Source organism: Culex pipiens, unplaced genomic scaffold, assembly GCF_016801865.2.
Source record: "Culex pipiens pallens isolate TS unplaced genomic scaffold, TS_CPP_V2 Cpp_Un0001, whole genome shotgun sequence".
Classification (NCBI taxonomy): Eukaryota; Metazoa; Arthropoda; class Insecta; order Diptera; family Culicidae; genus Culex; species Culex pipiens.
Genome location: NW_026292818.1, coordinates 1,341,618 through 1,362,508, shown reverse-complemented (window position 1 = coordinate 1,362,508; position 20,891 = coordinate 1,341,618). Strand labels below are relative to the sequence as shown.

The 20,891-nt window shown below is 35.9% G+C and overlaps 2 protein-coding genes across 4 annotated transcripts in view; one reads left to right on the top strand and one right to left on the bottom strand.

Moving 5' to 3' along the window:
- LOC120417577 (sodium- and chloride-dependent GABA transporter ine-like) overlaps window positions 1-20,891 on the top strand; it is a 43,689-nt gene that overhangs the window by 21,469 nt on the left and 1,329 nt on the right. For 2 of the 3 annotated variants that reach the window (XM_039579699.2, XM_039579691.2), the window contains exons 4-8: window positions 7,859-8,046; window positions 8,108-8,242; window positions 19,902-20,124; window positions 20,188-20,455; window positions 20,518-20,859. In XM_039579699.2, the coding sequence (XP_039435633.1) occupies window positions 7,859-8,046; window positions 8,108-8,242; window positions 19,902-20,124; window positions 20,188-20,455; window positions 20,518-20,859 (1,156 nt within the window). Of the gene's footprint in view, window positions 1-2,870; window positions 3,246-7,858; window positions 8,047-8,107; window positions 8,243-19,901; window positions 20,125-20,187; window positions 20,456-20,517; window positions 20,860-20,891 lie in introns of those variants that run through there. The other variant, XM_039579706.2, reaches the window with a different exon arrangement.
- LOC128093683 (uncharacterized) lies at window positions 10,386-12,198 on the bottom strand. The gene is made up of 2 exons (XM_052711327.1): window positions 11,621-12,198; window positions 10,386-10,928 (listed from the first exon to the last, which is right to left on the bottom strand). The coding sequence occupies exons 1-2, from the start codon at window positions 11,692-11,694 to the stop codon at window positions 10,475-10,477; spliced, it is 528 nt and encodes a 175-aa protein (XP_052567287.1). The 5' UTR covers window positions 11,695-12,198; the 3' UTR covers window positions 10,386-10,474.

Here is a 20,891-nt window from a genome sequence, read left to right as displayed (position 1 = left end):
TTTGAACTGAATGAATAAAAAAATCCTTAATCGATGTACAAGTTTTCGAGTGTTTTCTAAACAATTTATTGAGAAACCAATGATTCAAAACGGCTTAGTCTTCAATATATACATAAAAAATTTCGACGGTTTTGTTCGAACGCAAATCAGTTCAATACGGAGCGTCGGATCGAGGTGCTTTTTGTTGTGTTGGGTTCGTAAAAGTCCAAGTAAGGTTCTTACGTAAAAAAGTGACAACTTTGGCCACTTTGGAAACGATTTCGGAAAATTTGCCGATTGTATGGGAAAAGTTACGTATAATCAAATTTTGATCACAGGAGGCTGAATAAGGAAAAAGCTTAAAACGTCAACAAACGAAAAAAGGAAAAGACGAAGTTTTTCGGGTAAGGCTTGTTTGACATAAAAAATGAATGGACAAAATAAAAAAAGAATTGTCGAAAATTTAGAAGATTACTTTGTTTTGACGTTTGAGTATCTCCATAAAAGTTGTTACAAATATTAAGAATGAAGTGAATTTTGTTTGGTTGAATGTTTTGAAGGTTCTCGCTTAGGATGATATTTTTATTCTTTTCAGTATTATTTTTAAGAAGTCATTTTTCCAATAATTTTTTTAAGGCAAAGCGTTAGGTTACGAAATGAATTTTTTTTCAAAAATAGGTGCATGGAAAAATTATGTATGTATTTAGTTTTCCTTGAAAACAATGTTTTAATGAAACTTTAAAAGGCTTTTTATTACGCTAGAGTTTAAAATGGTGCAAAATTTTGTTGGATAAACTAGTTGTAAAAAAAACACAAATTATTTTTAGGTGCAATTTTCAGTCAGATTTAAGGTTAAATTTTTCGAAAAATATATATTTTTTGCTGTTAAAAAAACGCATGAACCAAAAGCCAAAAAAATTTAATTTTTAATGTTAAAAAAGAAACTTTTGTGAAATGTCCAAAATAAGTGTTTTTGACACTAGCCTTTAAGCTCAAATTATTGTTCTCATAAATGATCAAAGCAAGCTGACGTTGCTTGTACTTTAATGCTGACACAGAAAAAAAAGTTGTAGGATGGAAGGTTGAAAATTGGGTTGGTTGAATATTACCTCTTTTTGGTGTAATTTTACCTAAAAAATGTGTAAAAATGTGAACCTGATGAATATTCATCAAAAACTGATGAAAATTCATCATTTTCTGACTTAAAATTTATCATTTTTTTTCGGCACAAAATCTGTCATCATTTCCTGATAAATATTAGCACCATGTTTTTTCTGTGTAGGATGTTCAGAAAAAAATACCCCGTGCTTCTCAAGCGGAAAACAGGGTTTTGAGTTATTTTAATCATCTGTGCCAATTTTGAGCGAAATTGATTAAGGTGTTTTTCATACAAAAATGACTTTTTTAAATTGCAAATAACTTTTCAGAATCGAGTTTGAAAGCTTTGGTATGTTGTACAAAGTTGTTGAGCATTACATTTCCAATGAGAACTCTCTTTTGGGAATATTGGGATGGAAGTAGCGTACCCTGTTGATAACATCGTGCAAAAATTAGTTTCTCCACTCCATTTTTTTTTTATTTTTCCCATACAAACTTCAATGGGTAAATGTTGACCGATTTTGCTCATATTTGTCCCACAGTCCTACAGGAACAATATTCAGCATGTGGGGCAAAGCTTTGAAAAAAATCTAACTCGTCCAGTTTAGTTTCTCACTGAACGTAAATAAATAACAAGCGGTTGCATCATTATAATTTGACTTTCAAAAGATTTTCAAATGCGCTCAAATATAGAATTGAAAATATTTTTTTGTTTCCTGCTCATTCGGAACATTTTTAAAAGAGTCTCTTCAACAGGTTACAAAATGATGATTTTTTTCACCAAGAGTCATGAGATACATGAGAGTTTCCTACAACAGTTTTTACACTTGCGCAAATTATCCTTTTTCGATTTAACGTTTGCCGTGTCGAAAATTAAAGCAATCTGGAAAAATATTAGTTTACGGTACAAGTGCTGAAAAGTACAATTGAATAGCACCCAAATAAGAACTTGTGCTCTCTTGTCCCATTTATACAGAAATCTAAGCACACGGGCACCGATATTTGAGAGTACACCTGTAGAATTCTTCTCTGCAATGAATGCTTAAAAGACGTCAAATTTGAACCACTCTAATATCGATAAATATTGTATCAAATCATTGATCTGAAACAACTATCCAGTTCAAACAAAACAGAAAAAAGCTTTTAGCAATTCGATATGTAACAAGTAACGACGATCACAATATTTGCTCCTAAACTTGGCATTGCTCATGTAAAGCACTTTTGAGAAAAAAAGAAGAGTGTTAATCAACTTCAAGTTTCTCGTATTTGCACGCGTGGACTTCCGATATAACAACAGTCCATCTCGCTCAAACCAGTAGCATCGCGCGTTGCCAACGCAGATCTTTCGATACCAATGCCAAATATAGATAGGTGGTCGTGCTTTGGAAAGCCAAAATTATCACCCCCCAAAGTGGTGGCGCCGAACCGTTTCCAGAATCGGTACCTTGAAGATCCGCTATATGTACGATCCCTTGTATATCACCATATCAAAGAGTTGGAGATAAGAAAGCTTCAAGTGCCTTCGTTTTAGTGTGTTTATATTGAAGATTTGTCGTCCACAAACTGATGATGATGATGATGGCGAATATCTTCGCGCAATTATAGTAATTTATTTTCCTAAGGGATTATCACCGTGTGATCCAAGAGACCAGGCCAGGTATTTACCTTTTTATTCTGCTATGTACGCGGGCGCGATATCTGATGTTCTTCTGTCGTGGCCACAAATCATGGGATTTATCTCGGATCCGAAATCTGCGTAACAGGTACGACACGTTCAGTACGTTGGCTAGCATGAACGGTTGAGGATCGCTCGAGTGTGGTCCGGAGTCGTCGCCGTCGTCGTGTTTGCTCCGACGGAAAGCTCACGTGTTGTGTCCCAACCTTAACGTTTTTTTTTTCCAAAAATAAAATCAAGTGAAATTCGCAAACTAATCTTTCGGTGACAATGATTAAACGTTTCTAAAAGAAATAAAAAACAACACAAAGAGCATGTCCCGGGGCCATGTGCAGATCCGGGACCGGGATCCCAAAAGCCAAGAGGAGCAGGATTTGGAGCGGGAGCGGGAAGAGCTCCGAAAGCAGCTCCACTATGGGCACATGGAAGAGTACAAGGAACTGGTGGGCAGTTATCCAAACAGTCCGGTGCTGGCGCGGAAATTTGCTGGAGCGTGAGTTTTCTTTTTCGTCGTGAATAAATGATAATGAAAAAAGTTCCAGAATCAGGAAAATACAGGTTTTGAGAGCGTGGCAAATGGGATTATCGAATGCATGCATTAGCGTCTCGTGAGTTCGTCAGACAGATTGATTAAATTAGAGCAGATTAAATGAGTGATGATAATTCAGGGACAACGTGCGGTTGATCAGGATATCAAAACGTAAAAAATGACACTCTGTGTGGGCTGCTACACTTGAGTGAAATGCCGTGAATTAAGGGGTAACCTCAAACTAAACATATTTAAACATTTTGATTTCTTTTTTAATTTTTTTTATGAAAATAAAAGATCTGTCAATTACTCGTATGAATCGAATAAAAAACCTCCGGTCAAATTGTATAATTCAAAGCCGGAACATGAAGGCTATTTTTCAATGATGTGATTGTATTTTGTGAATCAGACGTATTCGTTGCAAATATTTGTGACAGTTATTTTTCCAAGGCAGTTATTAACAATTACAAAGTTAAAGAAAAAAAATCATCATAAAAATTTCACCAGCCCTTTATATATTTAATTTTTATTTAAAAATCTCATATTTGAAGTTTCGACTTGTTTTAGGGTAATTTTAATGTGTTTACAAAAATATACAGTTATGGACAAAATTCACTTTTTAGCCACAATGATGTAATATTCGAAGTTTATGAAAAAATATTTATAAGAAGTCAGGTTCACGAAACCATTTAGGTAGTGTTTAGCCTAGTCAATAGCCTCGCTGTCCATTAAAGATTTTTTGAAATTCTTCTTCTTATTTTCCCCAAAAAGATATTTGCGGGTCAAAGGTACGCACTAACATTTTTGAATGAAAAAAAATCAAACGCATTCGCATTCGCATTCAAGTCACTGAAAAATTTCATTTCTGTTAAAACTTGAGTTTTATAAGTACATCTTTGTTCGAATAAGTCAATTTACCATACATTAATGTTTATTTGAAAAAAAAACAACCCCCAATTGAAAACTACATAAAAAATCCGCTTTTACACAAAAATATTATCGAAATTTTTAGAGCAGGTTCCCGATATACAAGCGATTTGAGGTAAATCCTGGTGATACTTTTCGAAGGTCAAATACAAAGGTAATTTGAATTCAGCGAATATTGAATATTTGGCCCTTTTGAAGTGTTAGTCTTGGTTTAAAAATTTTCAAAATATTTTTTTCCAAAAGATCGGAAAATTTCACGAATGTTTCATATTTTAACATTGAAAATCGGACCATTAGTTGCTGAGATATCGACATTAGAAAATGGTGTGTTGTTTGGGTGAGACTTAGAAAACATCAATTTTCCTGTTTTTAAACCTTTGCATGGCAATATCTCAGCAACTAAGGGTCGTATCAACAAAGTTCAAAAATGCAAAATATAGAGAATTTTCTCAGCTTTTCAAAAATATTTTTTTCAAAGGTGGGCAAACATGTGCACTAATTTTAAAAAATGAAAAACTTCGACTATTTTCAAAAAAGTCATCTGAAAATGGATTTAACTTGAAAACGGTGCACTTTATCAAAATTTCACTGAAATACTTTTTGATTGCAAATTTGATTTATCATCGAAAAATTAAGTTGAAAAGTTTTTGCGACCAATTTTTCGATTTTTCGAAAAAATCAGTATTCAAAAAAATAAAAATAGTGTTTTTTTGCAAATCAAGTTTTAGTGATATAAAGTTAAATAAAAAATCACCAAATTTTTTTTACCGTGTATCATTTTTTTTCAGTGTAGTCCATATCCATACCTACTTTGCCTTTGACACCAAATCGATCAAAAAATTCCTTCAAAAGATACAGATTTTTGAATTTTCATACATCATTTTTGTATGGCCAGTTGCCAAATTTGTATGGAAAATTATATGGACAAACTAATGATGCAAAATGGCTTCTTTGGGCATACCGAAGGCACCAAAAAAGTTTAAGCCGGATTAAAAAATACAAAAATTAAAATTTAAGAAAAAAGACCGATTTCGTAGAGAATTGCTCATATTATATTATAACAGGGTGGCCACACAAGTCTGGAAATCGGGAAAGTCGGTAAAAAGTCGGGAATTCGCCAAAATCCGCCAAAAGTCGGGAATTCTGAGCATACTAGTTTGAAAATTATTTTTTAACTCTGGAATAATTTTGTAATATTTTGTACAATTTTCAATTCTCAATTCTGCTGTAGTAACTTACTTTAAATTTAAGGTTCTTTTCACTATTTCAATATATTTGAGTATAGAAAAGCTGTTAAAGGCGTTCAAAATCTTAATGAGTATTGGAGTCTTTGACACAGATTTTCATAATATTTTTTATGAATCAAATGATCGCTTTTAATTTTTGTTCATCAAACAAGAGGTTAAGTTAATGAAAAACTAATATGAAAATAGAGCCTAATGGTCAGCTTAGAATTATGATTCTATTTCATTTTGCCACATAATTGAATATTTGAAAACAGATTCCAACTTGAGTTTGGCAATAGTTTTTTTTTGGTGAATATTTTTAATTGTTTAACTAAATTCATTTAGTAATTCAAAATATGTTTTTTTCCAAATGTTGCCCCTGAACTTTTTTTTGTGAGTATAGGTAAATTACCTAACATCGAATAAAATCCAAAATTGAAAAACGTTTTGAAAACATAATGAAAATATTGAAATTGCAAAAAAAAATATCCAAGAAATTTTGAGTTATTGCAAAATTGTTTAAAAAAAACTTCTCTTCAAACATTTTGCTTAAAATAAGTGGGAAAACATAAAATCATATCAAACTGAATTTTCATTGAAAAAGAAAAAAACAGTTAAATACTGACCACTAGATAAATTAACATTGATTAGAAAATTCAATATCAAAAATTACAAAATTAAAAAGGGAACTTGGCAAAAACCTTTTTTTATGCATTCCTCGACATTTTTCTAAATCCTTTGAATGAATAATAACAGCAATTATGTTTTAATCATTCTTTGACTTAAAACGATGATGAAGTTTAGAAAAATAGGAACGCTGTTTTAAGTTCAGTTATCTTTAAGTTTTTGTCATTTCAAGTTGAAACGAAGTATCAAAAACTATACGTTTGCAAATTTAAAAAAAAACAACATGGAAGTTATAAGTATTGTTGCACTTTCGATTATTTTTGCAAAGACTGTTTGTGTTTCTACTCTGAATCATAATAATAAAATTCCATTTTCAAGTTTTTTTTATTTGTTGTTTAGTGTCTGTATTTACAAAAAATGCCTATATTTGGTTTTTTTTAATTAATTGAGATTTTTTTTTCGGTGGTTAATATTGACTGTTCTAATAGAAAGTTTGAAACCATTCTTTAGATAAGAAATGCCTATTATTTGAATATTCTGGAAAAGTCTGGATGGAATTTGAGTGGTCACCCTGATTAATAATATATTTGAGATAATTACAAGTATTAAGTATTTTTTTCCTAATTTTACATTTAATAGATCAATATTACAAAGTTCTATTTGACCATTCAAGCAACACAACACACTACTTACACTTAAATAAAAATGAAATAGATTCACTTATCTTGAAACAAATTAAATTTCGTTTGATTCTGACCGTTAATTTAAAAGAAATTTCGCTTAATTTCAGTAAAGAATGCTTTTAACTGGTTGAACCGTAGTCTGGGGTGAAACGGGACCCATGGGGCGAATAGGCACGGCTGTTTTATCCAGGTTCTTGCGCTATACTTTGATATTTTTGATTTATTTCAGTCAAAGCAGATACAGATCAACTAAATTGGTGCATCGATTTTCTAATTTGCAGCTCATGAATACATTGAAAACTGCTGTCCCTATTCAGGTCGTAGTCCCGAATCACCCCAGTTGACGATAATTGAACACCAAAGTGTCGATATGCCAACATTAGGTGCTTGATGGAATTAAATGCTGTTCCCCAGTTCAAATCCATTTTTTGGGAAATTTGATGGGCTTTATTCATAAAATTATTTTTATTGGGTCCTTTTCGGTACTGGGACCTGGTTATGACCGAGTCGGCTTTTGTAATGACATTTTTGTTTAAGCCAAGAGTAATTACAGAGGATCTTGTGTGTAAATGTGAATGGGAGGGGAGCCGACAAATTTGATGGGCTTTTTGAAAAAAATATACTGAAATAAATATACACGCCACTTCTAACAGCTTTTTATTCAGTTTAGAAGACAAATTTTACATAAAGTCTCCATATTGATAATTATTATTGTATAACATTTATTAATCAATTTTGTCAATTTTTTTTTGTTAATTAATTGGGATTATGGAGTTGATCTCTAAGAGATCTAGTAAGACAATATTCCAGTTAAATCTTCTTCCGGAATCAGCTTTCAACCGCAAATCGTTCGAGACTCAATTTCATCCAGTATCATTCACTCGTCCCCTACCTCATAGCACTTGAACCTGCAATACGATCTAGTTATTGTGGGCAGTGACGAGGACTGGTTTAGCAACAGAAATAGCTTCTTGCGGCTTTCGAAGCTGCAAACTGTTTGGCTTACCAATTTGAATTGAAATGTTGCGGTTCTAATCAAGTTTGATTCCTGATTGATTCCTAAAATAGCAATAGAGTGATCTAACCTTCTCCAATTTCACCTTTTTCTTCTCAGACCCCCGGAAGAACCGTACGAGAATGACAGCTACACGGGCATCTCGGACGACTCGGACATTGACAACCTCAAGCCCCGGAAGCAGCACTGGGCCAACAAGATGCAGTTCGTGCTGGCCTGCATCGGGTACTCGGTTGGCCTCGGAAACGTTTGGCGGTTTCCGTACCTGGCCTACAAAAGTGGCGGAGGTGACTTCATTAGCACATACGTCATTTATGCAAAAATGTCCTAAATCTTCCCATTTTTTAGGCGTCTTTCTCGTGCCGTATTTCATAATTCTGCTAATCTGCGGCATCCCGATGCTGTTCATGGAGCTTGCCGTCGGCCAATACACGGGCCGGGGACCGATCGGCGCACTCGGCCAGCTTTGTCCGCTGTTCAAAGGTAAGTGAACTAGCACGATTCCGCGGTGACGATCATCGCCGCCGTCAAAGTCACAAAAATTAGACCCTTCCTCACCCACGAAATGCGAGCGCCGTGTGTGTGTGGATTAGACGGGTAAATATTTAAGCCCAGACGACATCGTTGTCACTTGTTTGAGCGACGATAGTGGCGAATGTTTGTTTTTCTTTTCGGTTGATGAATATGTTTTCCGTTTGAGTGCAAAAATTTAGTTATCAGTGGACATTTTTTGGCTAGTCTTTATTCAGATCTTGTTTCAACTTTCATGTATTGTTTGTATTTTTTATCTTCTGTTGTTTATCTTTTTTTCTTGTATTTATTGGGCGATTCTAATTAAACTCATTTTTATTTTACTGATCTCTTTTTGAGTGTTATAACTTTTTTTTTATAGAAAAATATAAAATTTGTAGACCTGTAAGCTTCAGAAAAGCCACATTTCTAGAAATGCAAAAAGTCATGTAGGTTACTCGAAAAAGCTCCAAAAAATCAGAGAAAATTACCTTTCCTTAAACATTAAATAAAACTAATTTAGATATTTTTCAAAGTAAATAATTTCAAGATACAAGATTTTTTCAAATAGTTTTATTGTAGATAAAAACGACCCTAGATTAAAGTTTTAAAAAGAAGCCATCGTTTAAAATCATTTTATTTTTTAAATGATGTTGATCTTTTTTTGATGTTAAGCCTCATTTTCAAGTTAAAAGCGTTGCAAATATTTATGACCAAAGTCGAGTGTGATGAAAAAATATAAATTTCAACCTATTATTTCGAACTTTTAATGAAAAAAGTGTTTCAGTATATTGAAACATAAACGTAAAAGACATTTAATTTTTTTTTCTGTTGAATAGGTTTCTATTTCCATCAAAATTTTGAACTTTTCCGAATTAATATTGTTTTTGTTCCCGGAGTTTTAGGGACGTACTTTCAAAAATGATTTAATCATTTAGGGATTCGAACAAGCTAGATTCAAATCAAAAGTGATCCGATTCAACCTTTTCGGCTGTTATTCTAAAATTTCTAAATCTAAAAAAATAAAGCACAACATAGAATAAGAAGAGTTTGAAAATTTCTGAATTAATAAAAAAAATCGACTAACTAAAATTACAAAAATAAAAAAATACGAAAAACATAATTTATAAAATTTTAAATTCTTAAACTCTGAAATTCTGGAATTTTAAAAGCTCTCAAGTTATCAAATTTACAAGTCTTTTAATTATAAAATTCATTAATTCCTAAATTCTTTAACTTTAAATGCAAAATTCCGTAAATTCCTAAATTCGAAAAACCTGAAATTAATAAATTCTTCAATTCTGCAATTCTTAAATACTCAAATTTTTAATTTCTCAAATTCAATTTTAAATTTTATTTATTTTTCAACTTACAAAAAACAGAAATTTGTGGAGTGATTTGGCGAAAATTTAATTTTTTTAAACAGGATTAGAAATTTTGACGAAGAGAGAGTACGAATTGTTTTTATTTTTTTTTCAAAATCCTAGATTTTTTTAATTTGATTACAAAAATATGATTTCGTAGATTACGTATCATTACTACTAAAGATTTGAATTTTCGCTGTTCTGATTTTTCAAATTATAAAAAAATAGTTTTCTTTTTGCTTTTTTATTTTCGAATTATTGTATTTTGGAATTTTAGAATTATGTTTTGAATTTCTGATATTTTTTTGAAAGGAGAATGGGCAAATTTGGTCCAAGGATGTACACGAACGGGACCAACTTTTTTCGAAAGATCTCGCCGAGACATGAAAAAAAGTCTTCTGGACCAACTCTCTAAACCCCGGGGTTCAAAAGTTACATGCTGTTGAAGTTTGAGCATTTTGGGTTAAAATGTACAAAAAATCGTATTTTTGCTATTTCTAAAATCATTCATAAAATCTTTGTTTCATTATGGATTTCGATTTTCTTGACTTCATTCGACGCGTATCAGCAAAAACTATGAGTTCTGATATGTCTTAGCATGATTGAAACATGATTTCTCTTGTTTTTATCCGTTTGAACCGTTTGTGCAAGAGGCATCCTATAGAAACAAGTCGAAACTTCAAGGTTTTGAAACCGGATCCGACCCAGACTGTGTTGCAAAAGAGACTCTTCCACACAAAAAAAGCACTACATTTAGTAATTATTAATCATTTATTCGCCCAACGTATTTTTGCCCTTGACCTCGACCGTGCTTCTTCCCTTTCTCACATTGTTCTTCTTCCTACCGTAGTAGCACTTTTCTTGATTGTTCTTCTTTTCTTCCTCGCACACCGTCGCTCCAGCGATTCTCCGTCACCATCCTGCGCCGCGGCCTCCGAACCAGGTCCGGCCACCGCGCGCCAGTTCCTCGCGGCCTCCCGCCGCGTGTCTTCCCCCGTCCGTGGATTTTCGGGTGCGCGTGCGGGCCGTGTTGAATCTGCTCCAGAAGATCGTCCTCGCCCGGAGTGTTAAAGTTGGCTTTGCTCGAACGAACGACGTTGAACGTCAAACAACGCGGCAGAACGTTTAAACGGGTTGCTTGGTTGGCAGCGAATGGCCGAGCTTGACGAGCCGAGCACAAGTCGACCCGATTTTCTCTCCTCCATTTGTGCTGCTCTGCTCTCCCGCGTGCTTGCTCTCGCGCTCTCTTTCTGCGGACGGCCTCGCCGGAAGCGCCTTGATGGTATTGGTGCGATCTTTCCGAAGAGCGCCGTGTGTGGGTTTGATAGAAAGTGGTCAAATTGACGTGGGATTCTTACAATATTAAGGTTGGAAAATTTATCTTTGATCTTATTCTCACACAAAATACAGCCAAATTTTACTAACGCTACACAATCCCCCTTCAACAGAAAAGTTTTTTGTGTGCTCCGAGAGGAAAGCACGCAAAAAACTTTCAACCTTCTCTGCTCTGGACGCCGTGCCGAAACGGACAAATCAAAAGGGCCTATGCCCGAAAAACTAATCGAAAATCAACTGATAACCACGAGCCTTTACTGCTCGTCAGATCACATTTTCCGTCCTATCAACACCAGCTCAAAACTAAACGGCAGCGTTCCTGCCAAAGATTGATTTGAACGTCATCGAGTCATGACAAATTGTTCCGACACGGTCCACTCCTCCTGCCCAAACCATTCACAAAAATCCAGATCTAATCTAGCTTCATCTCTAAAACTTGTCGATCGTACAGTTAACAAAATCAACGCTTACAACTTTTCACTTTAGTTGTTCAGAGTGGGTCATTAACGTTGGGCGCCATGTTGCAAAAGAGACTCTTCCACACAAAAAAAGCACTACATTTAGTAATTATTAATCATTTATTCGCCCAACGTATTTTTGCCCTTGACCTCGACCGTGCTTCTTCCCTTTCTCACATTGTTCTTCTTCCTACCGTAGTAGCACTTTTCTTGATTGTTCTTCTTTTCTTCCTCGCACACCGTCGCTCCAGCGATTCTCCGTCACCATCCTGCGCCGCGGCCTCCGAACCAGGTCCGGCCACCGCGCGCCAGTTCCTCGCGGCCTCCCGCCGCGTGTCTTCCCCCGTCCGTGGATTTTCGGGTGCGCGTGCGGGCCGTGTTGAATCTGCTCCAGAAGATCGTCCTCGCCCGGAGTGTTAAAGTTGGCTTTGCTCGAACGAACGACGTTGAACGTCAAACAACGCGGCAGAACGTTTAAACGGGTTGCTTGGTTGGCAGCGAATGGCCGAGCTTGACGAGCCGAGCACAAGTCGACCCGATTTTCTCTCCTCCATTTGTGCTGCTCTGCTCTCCCGCGTGCTTGCTCTCGCGCTCTCTTTCTGCGGACGGCCTCGCCGGAAGCGCCTTGATGGTATTGGTGCGATCTTTCCGAAGAGCGCCGTGTGTGGGTTTGATAGAAAGTGGTCAAATTGACGTGGGATTCTTACAATATTAAGGTTGGAAAATTTATCTTTGATCTTATTCTCACACAAAATACAGCCAAATTTTACTAACGCTACAACTGCTTCAGTGAGAATGGAAGGCTTCAGTGCAATGTTGTAACAACTTATTGGGATGGTCTGAGTCATCCGAGAACTCCTTGGAGTTAAGACCGGTGAGTCTACCGCCGTAACAAGCAAGATGTCGGCGGTTTTTGACCACGGATCATACCCGCATGACTTCAGTGAGTATGGTAGACTACTATGCTGATGTGTTGGAGTGTCCTGGGTTCTCCTAGGACTCCCTGGAGTTAAGATCTGTGGGTCTACTACCGTAACAAGCAAAATGTCGACCGGTTTTGACAACGGAACATACCCGCATAGCTTCAGTGAGTGTGGTAGACTACTTTGCTAATGTGTTAGGATGTCTTGGGTCATCCAAGGACTCCCTGGAGTTATGATCTGTGGAGCTACAGCCGTAACAAGCAAGAGGTCGACGATTTTTGACCCCGGAACATACACGCATAGCTTCAGACAGTAAGGTAGACAGCTTTGTTAATGTGTTGGGATGTCTTTGGTCATCCTAGGACTCCCTGGAGTTTAGATATTTGGGTCACTGTAACAAGAAAAAGGTCGATGATTTTTAACCGCGCATCATAACCGCAAAGATTCAGTGAGTATGGCAGACTGTATTGCTGTTATGTTGGGATGTTCTTGTGACAGCCGTAGACCTACTGATCATAACTCCAGGGAGTCCTTGGATGACCCAAGACATCCTAACACATTAGCAAAGTAGTCTACCACACTCACTGAAGCTATGCGGGTATGTTCCGTTGTCAAAACCGGTCGACATTTTGCTTGTTACGGTAGTAGACCCACAGATCTTAACTCCAGGGAGTCCTAGGAAAACCCAGGACACTCCAACACATCAGCATAGTAGTCTACCATACTCACTGAAGTCATGCGGGTATGATCCGTGGTCAAAAACCGCCGACATCTTGCTTGTTACGGCGGTAGACTCACCGGTCTTAACTCCAAGGAGTTCTCGGATGACTCAGACCATCCCAATAAGTTGTTACAACATTGCACTGAAGCCTTCCATTCTCACTGAAGCAGTCTGGGTCGGATCCGGTTTCAAAACCTTGAAGTTTCGACTTGTTTCTATAGGATGCCTCTTGCACAAACGGTTCAAACGGATAAAAACAAGAGAAATCATGTTTCAATCATGCTAAGACATATCAGAACTCATAGTTTTTGCTGATACGCGTCGAATGAAGTCAAGAAAATCGAAATCCATAATGAAACAAAGATTTTATGAATGATTTTAGAAATAGCAAAAATACGATTTTTTGTACATTTTAACCCAAAATGCTCAAACTTCAACAGCATGTAACTTTTGAACCCCGGGGTTTAGAGAGTTGGTCCAGAAGACTTTTTTTCATGTCTCGGCGAGATCTTTCGAAAAAAGTTGGTCCCGTTCGTGTACATCCTTGGACCAGCTCCCATACAAATTTGCCCATTCTCCTTTCTTAATTTAAACCCTCTACAACCCAACCTCACCTTTAGACGGGCTTCGATCTGAAAAATTCGTCAAAAACACATTGTTCAACCAATTTTTGATTTTTAAAAAGCATTGACAAGAAGAACTCTTTAAATTTTAGAAACTGTTGGTGTTGAAAGTTAAAAAAAAATGTTTTTTCTGTGGTCAACTTTGGCTGTATGTTTCACTAACATTTTCTATATTTTATGAAAAAATAAGTATGCAGTAATTTTTGTACTGTCCCAGACTATGCCTCTCCCCATTTTTTACAATTTAAATGATAATGCTATCATTCTATAGTAGAAAATGTGGAAAACATGTGAAAAAATTGCAATTGAAAAAGTGACTGTAAAAACACGAAAACACTAAAAAGATAAAACGTAATGATAGGATGTTGTAGAGTAAGCTAAATACTTTCAGAAACAAACATAAACTAAACAAATTCTACTACTAAAAATTAAACAGGAAAAATATAAAACAAGAGAAGTTAAGTTTCTCGTAGAATAAAAGTTTGTCAAAATTAGAAGGAATAGAATTAGAACACGGGAAAATAAAAATATTCGAAACAAAAATTGGGCATTAGAGGGTTAGTGATTGAGTCACTCGGGTAATTCATTTTCAATTTTTTTTCTAATTCGGGTGGTCTATTTCCAATCAAAGTAAGCATTTTTGGGGGACAAACAGAGCCCTGGTGATTTGCTCTACAAAATAGCCAAATCTGTACCGTTTTCGTTCACCAGGGTTATATTTAGACCCCCAATAACGCCTACTTTAATTGAAAATGTAATACCCAAAGAAAAGTACAGTCGACTCTCTGGTTGTCAATACAGAACGATGCAAAATGAAGACTCGATTGAAAGTATTTTTTCTTGATACCCAGCTATGGGAAAGAATCATGGCAACGTCCATCAAACAAAAACAAACTAATGTCAAACACCCTTCAAAGCTTCGTTTCGCCAAGAAAAATGTCTATGCAAGCCATGAGAAAGTGAAATTATTGACAACCGGAAGAGATTCTTAAAGCAAACAGAATCCAAGGGACCGTCGAGGAAGAGATCCTTCAAGCAAGGGAAAATATCGAGGAATGAAGATAATTGAAGTATGCAGATTGAAGGGACTGAAGAATTCATCGATAGATGGAGAATTATTGGTATCGAGAAGAGCGACAGCCAGAGAGTCGACTGTATCGATTTTCCTACCAAGAACTGAAAACTTCTTGGGCGATGAGTTCCCCTGCATGAATTTAGCTCAAATGTCGGCCTATTTTTGAATGTAGAATCGTCCACCAAATTTTCAGATCGACCGTAAAACATTTTGCAAAACAGTTAACGCTAATGAGTCACATTAATTAAGTATTCATCTTAGCACACCTTGTTATATAAACCTACCCGCAAGTGTTAATGAAGGATTTTTCAATTAAAAACAAAATTCAAATTTCCCGATGATTTATATTGACAGCTGGCTGCCAATTTGAGCACTATCAATACAAAGATCGATTCGCGTGGCCTGACCACACGCCTGGCTTGTGGTGGCCAATCCCACAGGGTCCATGAATTATTAATGCTCGCGCGTTGACAAGATCTATTTTCAGACCACAACCAACGGCGACTCCAGTCAGTCTGGGCCTGGAAGAAGCAGTTTGGTTTGCTCATATGCAAAATTTATTCACTGCCTCAAATGATGATTAATGAGCTTGTCGTGAGCAGAATGCTAATTGACAATGAGGGAAGTTATTGAAAACCATCAACAGTCAATTTAAAATTTGCATTTTGCAAATAGAGTGCTGAATAATGTGGTGCTATATTGGTGACAATTTAAACGGATTTGCATCGGATTACAAGACAAGAATCTGGCCTGGAAAGCTGTTAAAGTGGATTTTCTCCGCTATAAAACAGTTAAGAATTACGCAAACATTACACTGCAAAAACTGTCGCAAAACAATGCAGAAACCGGGTCCAGATTAGATGATTTACGATCACGTTGACCTTCGGACAGACAATCGGACAGCTCAGACTTGATTCATTCTTAAACTGCCACCGAACACGTGCCTATCGCAAGTTTCATTCATAAAAATGAGACACTTTTCCCCCAGCTGACGGGTGCTGCGACTGTTCATTTCCATAATCCACCAAGCATCGGCAGCCAGTTTGGTCGTGCCGAGCATTTAATGAGCTTCCAGAACAAGTGTTTTCCATTTCATAACAGATGGAATCAGACGGTACGTAAAGTGATGAGGGCGGCACGTTTTTCGGCGAATGCAAATCAGCTAATTTAGAGGCGTTTAATTGAGAGGGGTGCCCGGTCAACGGCAAACGATTTTTTTTTGTTTTGTTTTAGGCCGCCTTTTGTTTGTGGATTCTGCGCCAGAGTCGTAAAATTATCGACAAACGATTGTGCACTCCCCACGTGGGCTTTCGGTGAAACAGCAGGCGACGAACCCAACGGTGTCAGCCACGGGATTGAATGTTTTCTTTTGGACACTAAAATTTTCCGGGAGCACCTAAAATACTCTCAATTTTTTTACGAGGTGATAACATTTTAGAAATCTTGAAAGCTTTGTGGAAATTTATCAAGAAGGTGGCTGATTTAAAGTTCATTTAATTTTTAATGTCCACTTGTGCCTAACAACCCAAAGGTTGCTAGTATTCGACGATGCATCACAACACATTTTGTTTTATGTGGGAACTTGAGATAGCCAAATGAGAAGGTAGATTTTACTACAGGGTTGTTACGGGAGAGTCGAAAAAAAAATCCGCGCCAAATCCGCGCCGACCTAAAATCCGAAACCGCGCAAAATCTACGCCATATAAAAAAATATCGCGACCAACATTTAAGAAATTTTATTTTTTAATGAACAAAAACTAATTCAGAAAGTATTTGATAAAAAAAACTCGTTTTATGGTTAAAGGCTCCAAAAGAATGAAAGCAATAAATACATTTAAAATATCCTCAAAAGATGGTCAAGGCAAGGGTCATGAAAAAAAAATCTTCAAAATAGAAAATACAATATTAAAAAACTTAAAAATTTAACTTCAACAATATAACCTCAAAATTAAATCGAAATCTAAAATTATAATATGATAAAATTTTAAATTTCGAAAGTCTAAATATTCAAAATCTAAGATTTTTTATACAGTTTGTAATCCAAAATCCTCGCTAAAATTTCACTCCGAAAAAATATTAATTTCTGATATTTAAAATAATGTCTTCGCATAATTTCAAAATCTCTTACATAAAATTGGACTTCAAAAATTGTGGAATTCAAGAATTTAAGAATTTAAGAACTAAGAATTTAAAAATAAAAACATTTAAAAATTTACGAATTTAGGAAATGAAGAATTTGAAAGTTTTAGAATTTTAGAATTTTAGAATTTTAGAATTTTAGAATTTTAGAATTTTAGAATTTTAGAATTTTAGAATTTTAGAATTTTAGAATTTTAGAATTTTAGAATTTTAGAATTTTAGAATTTTAGAATTTTAGAATTTTAGAATTTTAGAATTTTAGAATTTTAGAATTTTAGAATTTTAGAATTTTAGAATGTTAGAATTTTAGAATTTTAGAATTTTAGAATTTTAGAATTTTAGAATTTTAGAATTTTAGAATTTTAGAATTTTAGAATTTTAGAATTTTAGAATTTTAGAATTTTAGAATTTTAGAATTTTAGAATTTTAGAATTTTAGAATTTTAGAATTTTAGAATTTTAGAATTTTAGAATTTTAGAATTTTAGAATTAAAAATTTAGGATTTTAGAATTTAAGAATTAAAGAATTTAGGATTTTAGAATTTATAAGCTTAAGGATTAGAGTGTAACAAAAATGACTTTTTGGCGGGCATTCAGAGGTTTGTTCCGGTGGGCATACTGAGCCTAAATCCCAAATATGAGCTTGATTGGACGTAACAGGAGCTGGCGCTCCGCCCTTCAATTTTAAATGGGATTTAACCCGTAAAAAAAGATTTTTTCAAAAATGTCACTTTTTGAGGCATTTTGGCCACCAATGCGTTTACCAAAAACATCACTGGCGTGTAGGCCAGATCCTTGCGCATCTTTTGGTATATATAACATTGAAGTTTGGAGCATCCTGGAGCTCGGTACAGACCTTCAAAGTTTGGCATTTTTTCGAAAAATCGGCCCCGGCAAAAAAGATATGCGTCGCACCTCGCGACGCCCGAGACGCCATTTGATTTTGCTGGATTTAGGCTCAGTATGCCCACCGGAACAAACCCCTGAATGTCCGCCAAAAAGTCATTTTTGTTACATCCTATTAAGGATACTGAAATCATTTTAGATTTGAGAAATTGTTTTCTATATTGTTTTGAATTTGATATTTCTTAGTTTAAAAATTTTGACTTTTTAATTTAGATTTTTTTTTAATTTTCAAATTTTCGATTACCCAATTTTTTTTTATTTTGAATTTCAGATTGCTAAAATTTTGAATTTCAAAATTTCAGATTTTTTGAATTACGATTTTAGAAATTTCGAAAAAAAATCATTTGTATTTTGATTTTTTTTTTGTTATTACAAAAACTATTAAAACATTTTTTTTTCGAATTTTTTAATTTCTGAAGCTTAGAAATTGGAATGTTCTGATCTTTTTATTTTCGCCAAGAATGTTTTAATTTAGAAAAAAAAAATATTTCTACCGATTAAATTCATTCGTCCAATCAAGGTCATATTTGGCGCCCACCAGAACAAGCCCCAATAATAGTTTTTGTTATACATTTTAATGTCTATATCTTAGGGAAAAGTTTGTAATTTTTGATTTACAAAATAAAAATTGAATAAATCCAGTATTAAATTTAAAATAAATAAGGTTAAAAATCATTACTCAAAACTTTAAAAAAAATAAATATTCAGAGCTGAGGATGTTAAGAAATGACAAAAAACATATAAAAAAATAATTTTTACATAATCTTTATCTTCATTTTTCGACGTTTCGTACTAAGAAAATACAAACATTTTCAAAATTGCCATCCGCGCGAAATCCGCGCCTGAGCAAAATTAGCCAGCAAATCCGCGCCAGATCCGCGCTATCTGCGCGAAACGCGCCATCCGCGCGATCCGTGCCGTCCGTAACAACCCTGCTTTTAGAACACTTAGTAGCAAAGAAAGAGCAAACAAACTGTCTTATTTTTGATTGTCTAGCTTAAGTTTGACCCCTAAACTATTCTAAAGTGATTTTAATAGTAGTTTATGCAACCAGTTGCAAAAAGAGGACTTTTTCAGCACGAGTCGTACATTTATCCAACGAGGTTCACCGAGTTGGATAAATACGAGTGCTGAAAAAATCAAGTTTTGCAACGAGTTCCATACAACATTTTTTGCAATTCCGAAAAACACCCATTGAGTGAAATTTTTTTTTTTTATTTTAATTTTAAGTAAAATTTTCATGTATTTTGTCAATGAATCGTTTAAATCAAAAAAGTGCTGAAAAGTGTTACTTTTCGAAACAAGTGCTGAAAAGTTCAACTTTTCAGCACCCATTTCAGTGCTGAAAAGTAGAACTTTTCAGCATTTATTTTGAAAAGTGTTGCTATTCGATTCTGTTATTTTTGGTACAGAAAAGTAGGCTATTTCGTCGTTCAAGAATGACAGGAAAAGTAAATAGTTTCACGACGGAATTGCAAAAAGTGAATTTTTAAATCCAAGATGGCAACCAAAATGGCGGTGCAGAAATATTGGAAAAAATATATCGCAGAACTCAAAACAAGAAATAAAGAAATCTGGAGTTTTTTTTTGAAAAGGTCCAATAAACCAAATTTTCAATTTTTGCTTTTTGGGTGTTTTTAGAACCGCCTTGAGTCAGGGGTATTCAAAAACACCCAAAAAGCAAAAAATGAAAATTTGGTTTATGGGTCCTTTTCAAAAAAAACTCCAGAAATGTTCATGATTCGATTATCCAAAGTCCCATACAAACCTTCGGATAATCGGGTCTAGACTGTTTATGTAACAATTTTTAAATTTAGTTAAGAGTCTTTATGCTCTTTGGTTATTCCATGGTTTTGTTTTTTGAAAAAAATAAAAAATGAATCAATATTTTAATATGGTGTAAATAACAATGTATGAAATCGTCATAAGCAACCATGCTACCCCATTGATTCATTCTAAGAATGATAATTTCAATGGAGGCGCATGGTTCTTTGATAGCCCTATACAATTGAGACGCAGTTTAGTTTGAGTTTTTCCATGGAGAAGCTTGGTTATTAATTGAAAAAACTCGCCATTTTTTTCCCACCAGGAACCGGTCTCGCCAGCGTCGTCGTCTCGTTCCTCATGTCAACGTACTACAGCGTCATCATCGCGTACGCCATCTACTACTTCTTCACTTCCTTCCGGCCGGACCTGCCCTGGACGGACTGCTCCCACCGGTGGAACACCCCGGACTGCTGGGTCCCGGAACGTCTCAAGCACAACATCAGCCGGCCGGAGATGTCCCGCACCCCGACCGAGGAGTTTTTCGAGTATGACCGTAGATTGTTTTGGGGGTGATCGCGGATTTTTGAGGTCTTTTTCTCTCGTTGCAGGAACAAGGTCCTCCAGATAAGCCACGGAATCGAGTATCCGGGTGGGATGCGCTGGGAGCTGGTGGCGTGTCTGATCTGCGCGTGGATTCTGGTTTACTTTGCCATCTGGAAGTCGATCAAGTCATCGGCCAAGGTGCGTTACTTGACGGCAACGCTGCCCTTTGTGCTGATCATCGTGTTTCTGGGGCGATCGTTGACGCTGGAGGGCGCCGATAAGGGACTGAACTACTTCTTCCGACCCAACTGGAGTGAGTTGGGGCGGGCTAACGTGAGTTTGGTTGGTGATCGTTGGAATTTGGGTGATGATAGTGGCGATCTTTTTTTTTGCAGGTATGGATTAACGCCGCCGCGCAGAACTTCAACTCGATCGGGATCGGGTTCGGGTCGATGATCTCGTTTGCCAGCTACAACAAATACAATAATAACATCCTGCACGACACGCTGGCCGTGTCGTTCGTCAACGGGATCACGTCGCTGCTGGTGGGGATCTTTGCGTTTGCCACGATCGGGAACATTGCGCTGGAGCAGAATACCACGGTGGAGGACGTTATTAGCGGAGGACCCGGGTTGATTTTCGTGGTGTACCCGCAAGCGTTGGCCAAGATGCCCGCGGCCCAGATGTGGGCAGTTCTATTCTTCTTTATGTTACTCTGTTTGGGGTTGAACAGTCAGGTAAGATCAAGTGATCGCGGAAAGGTACCTTG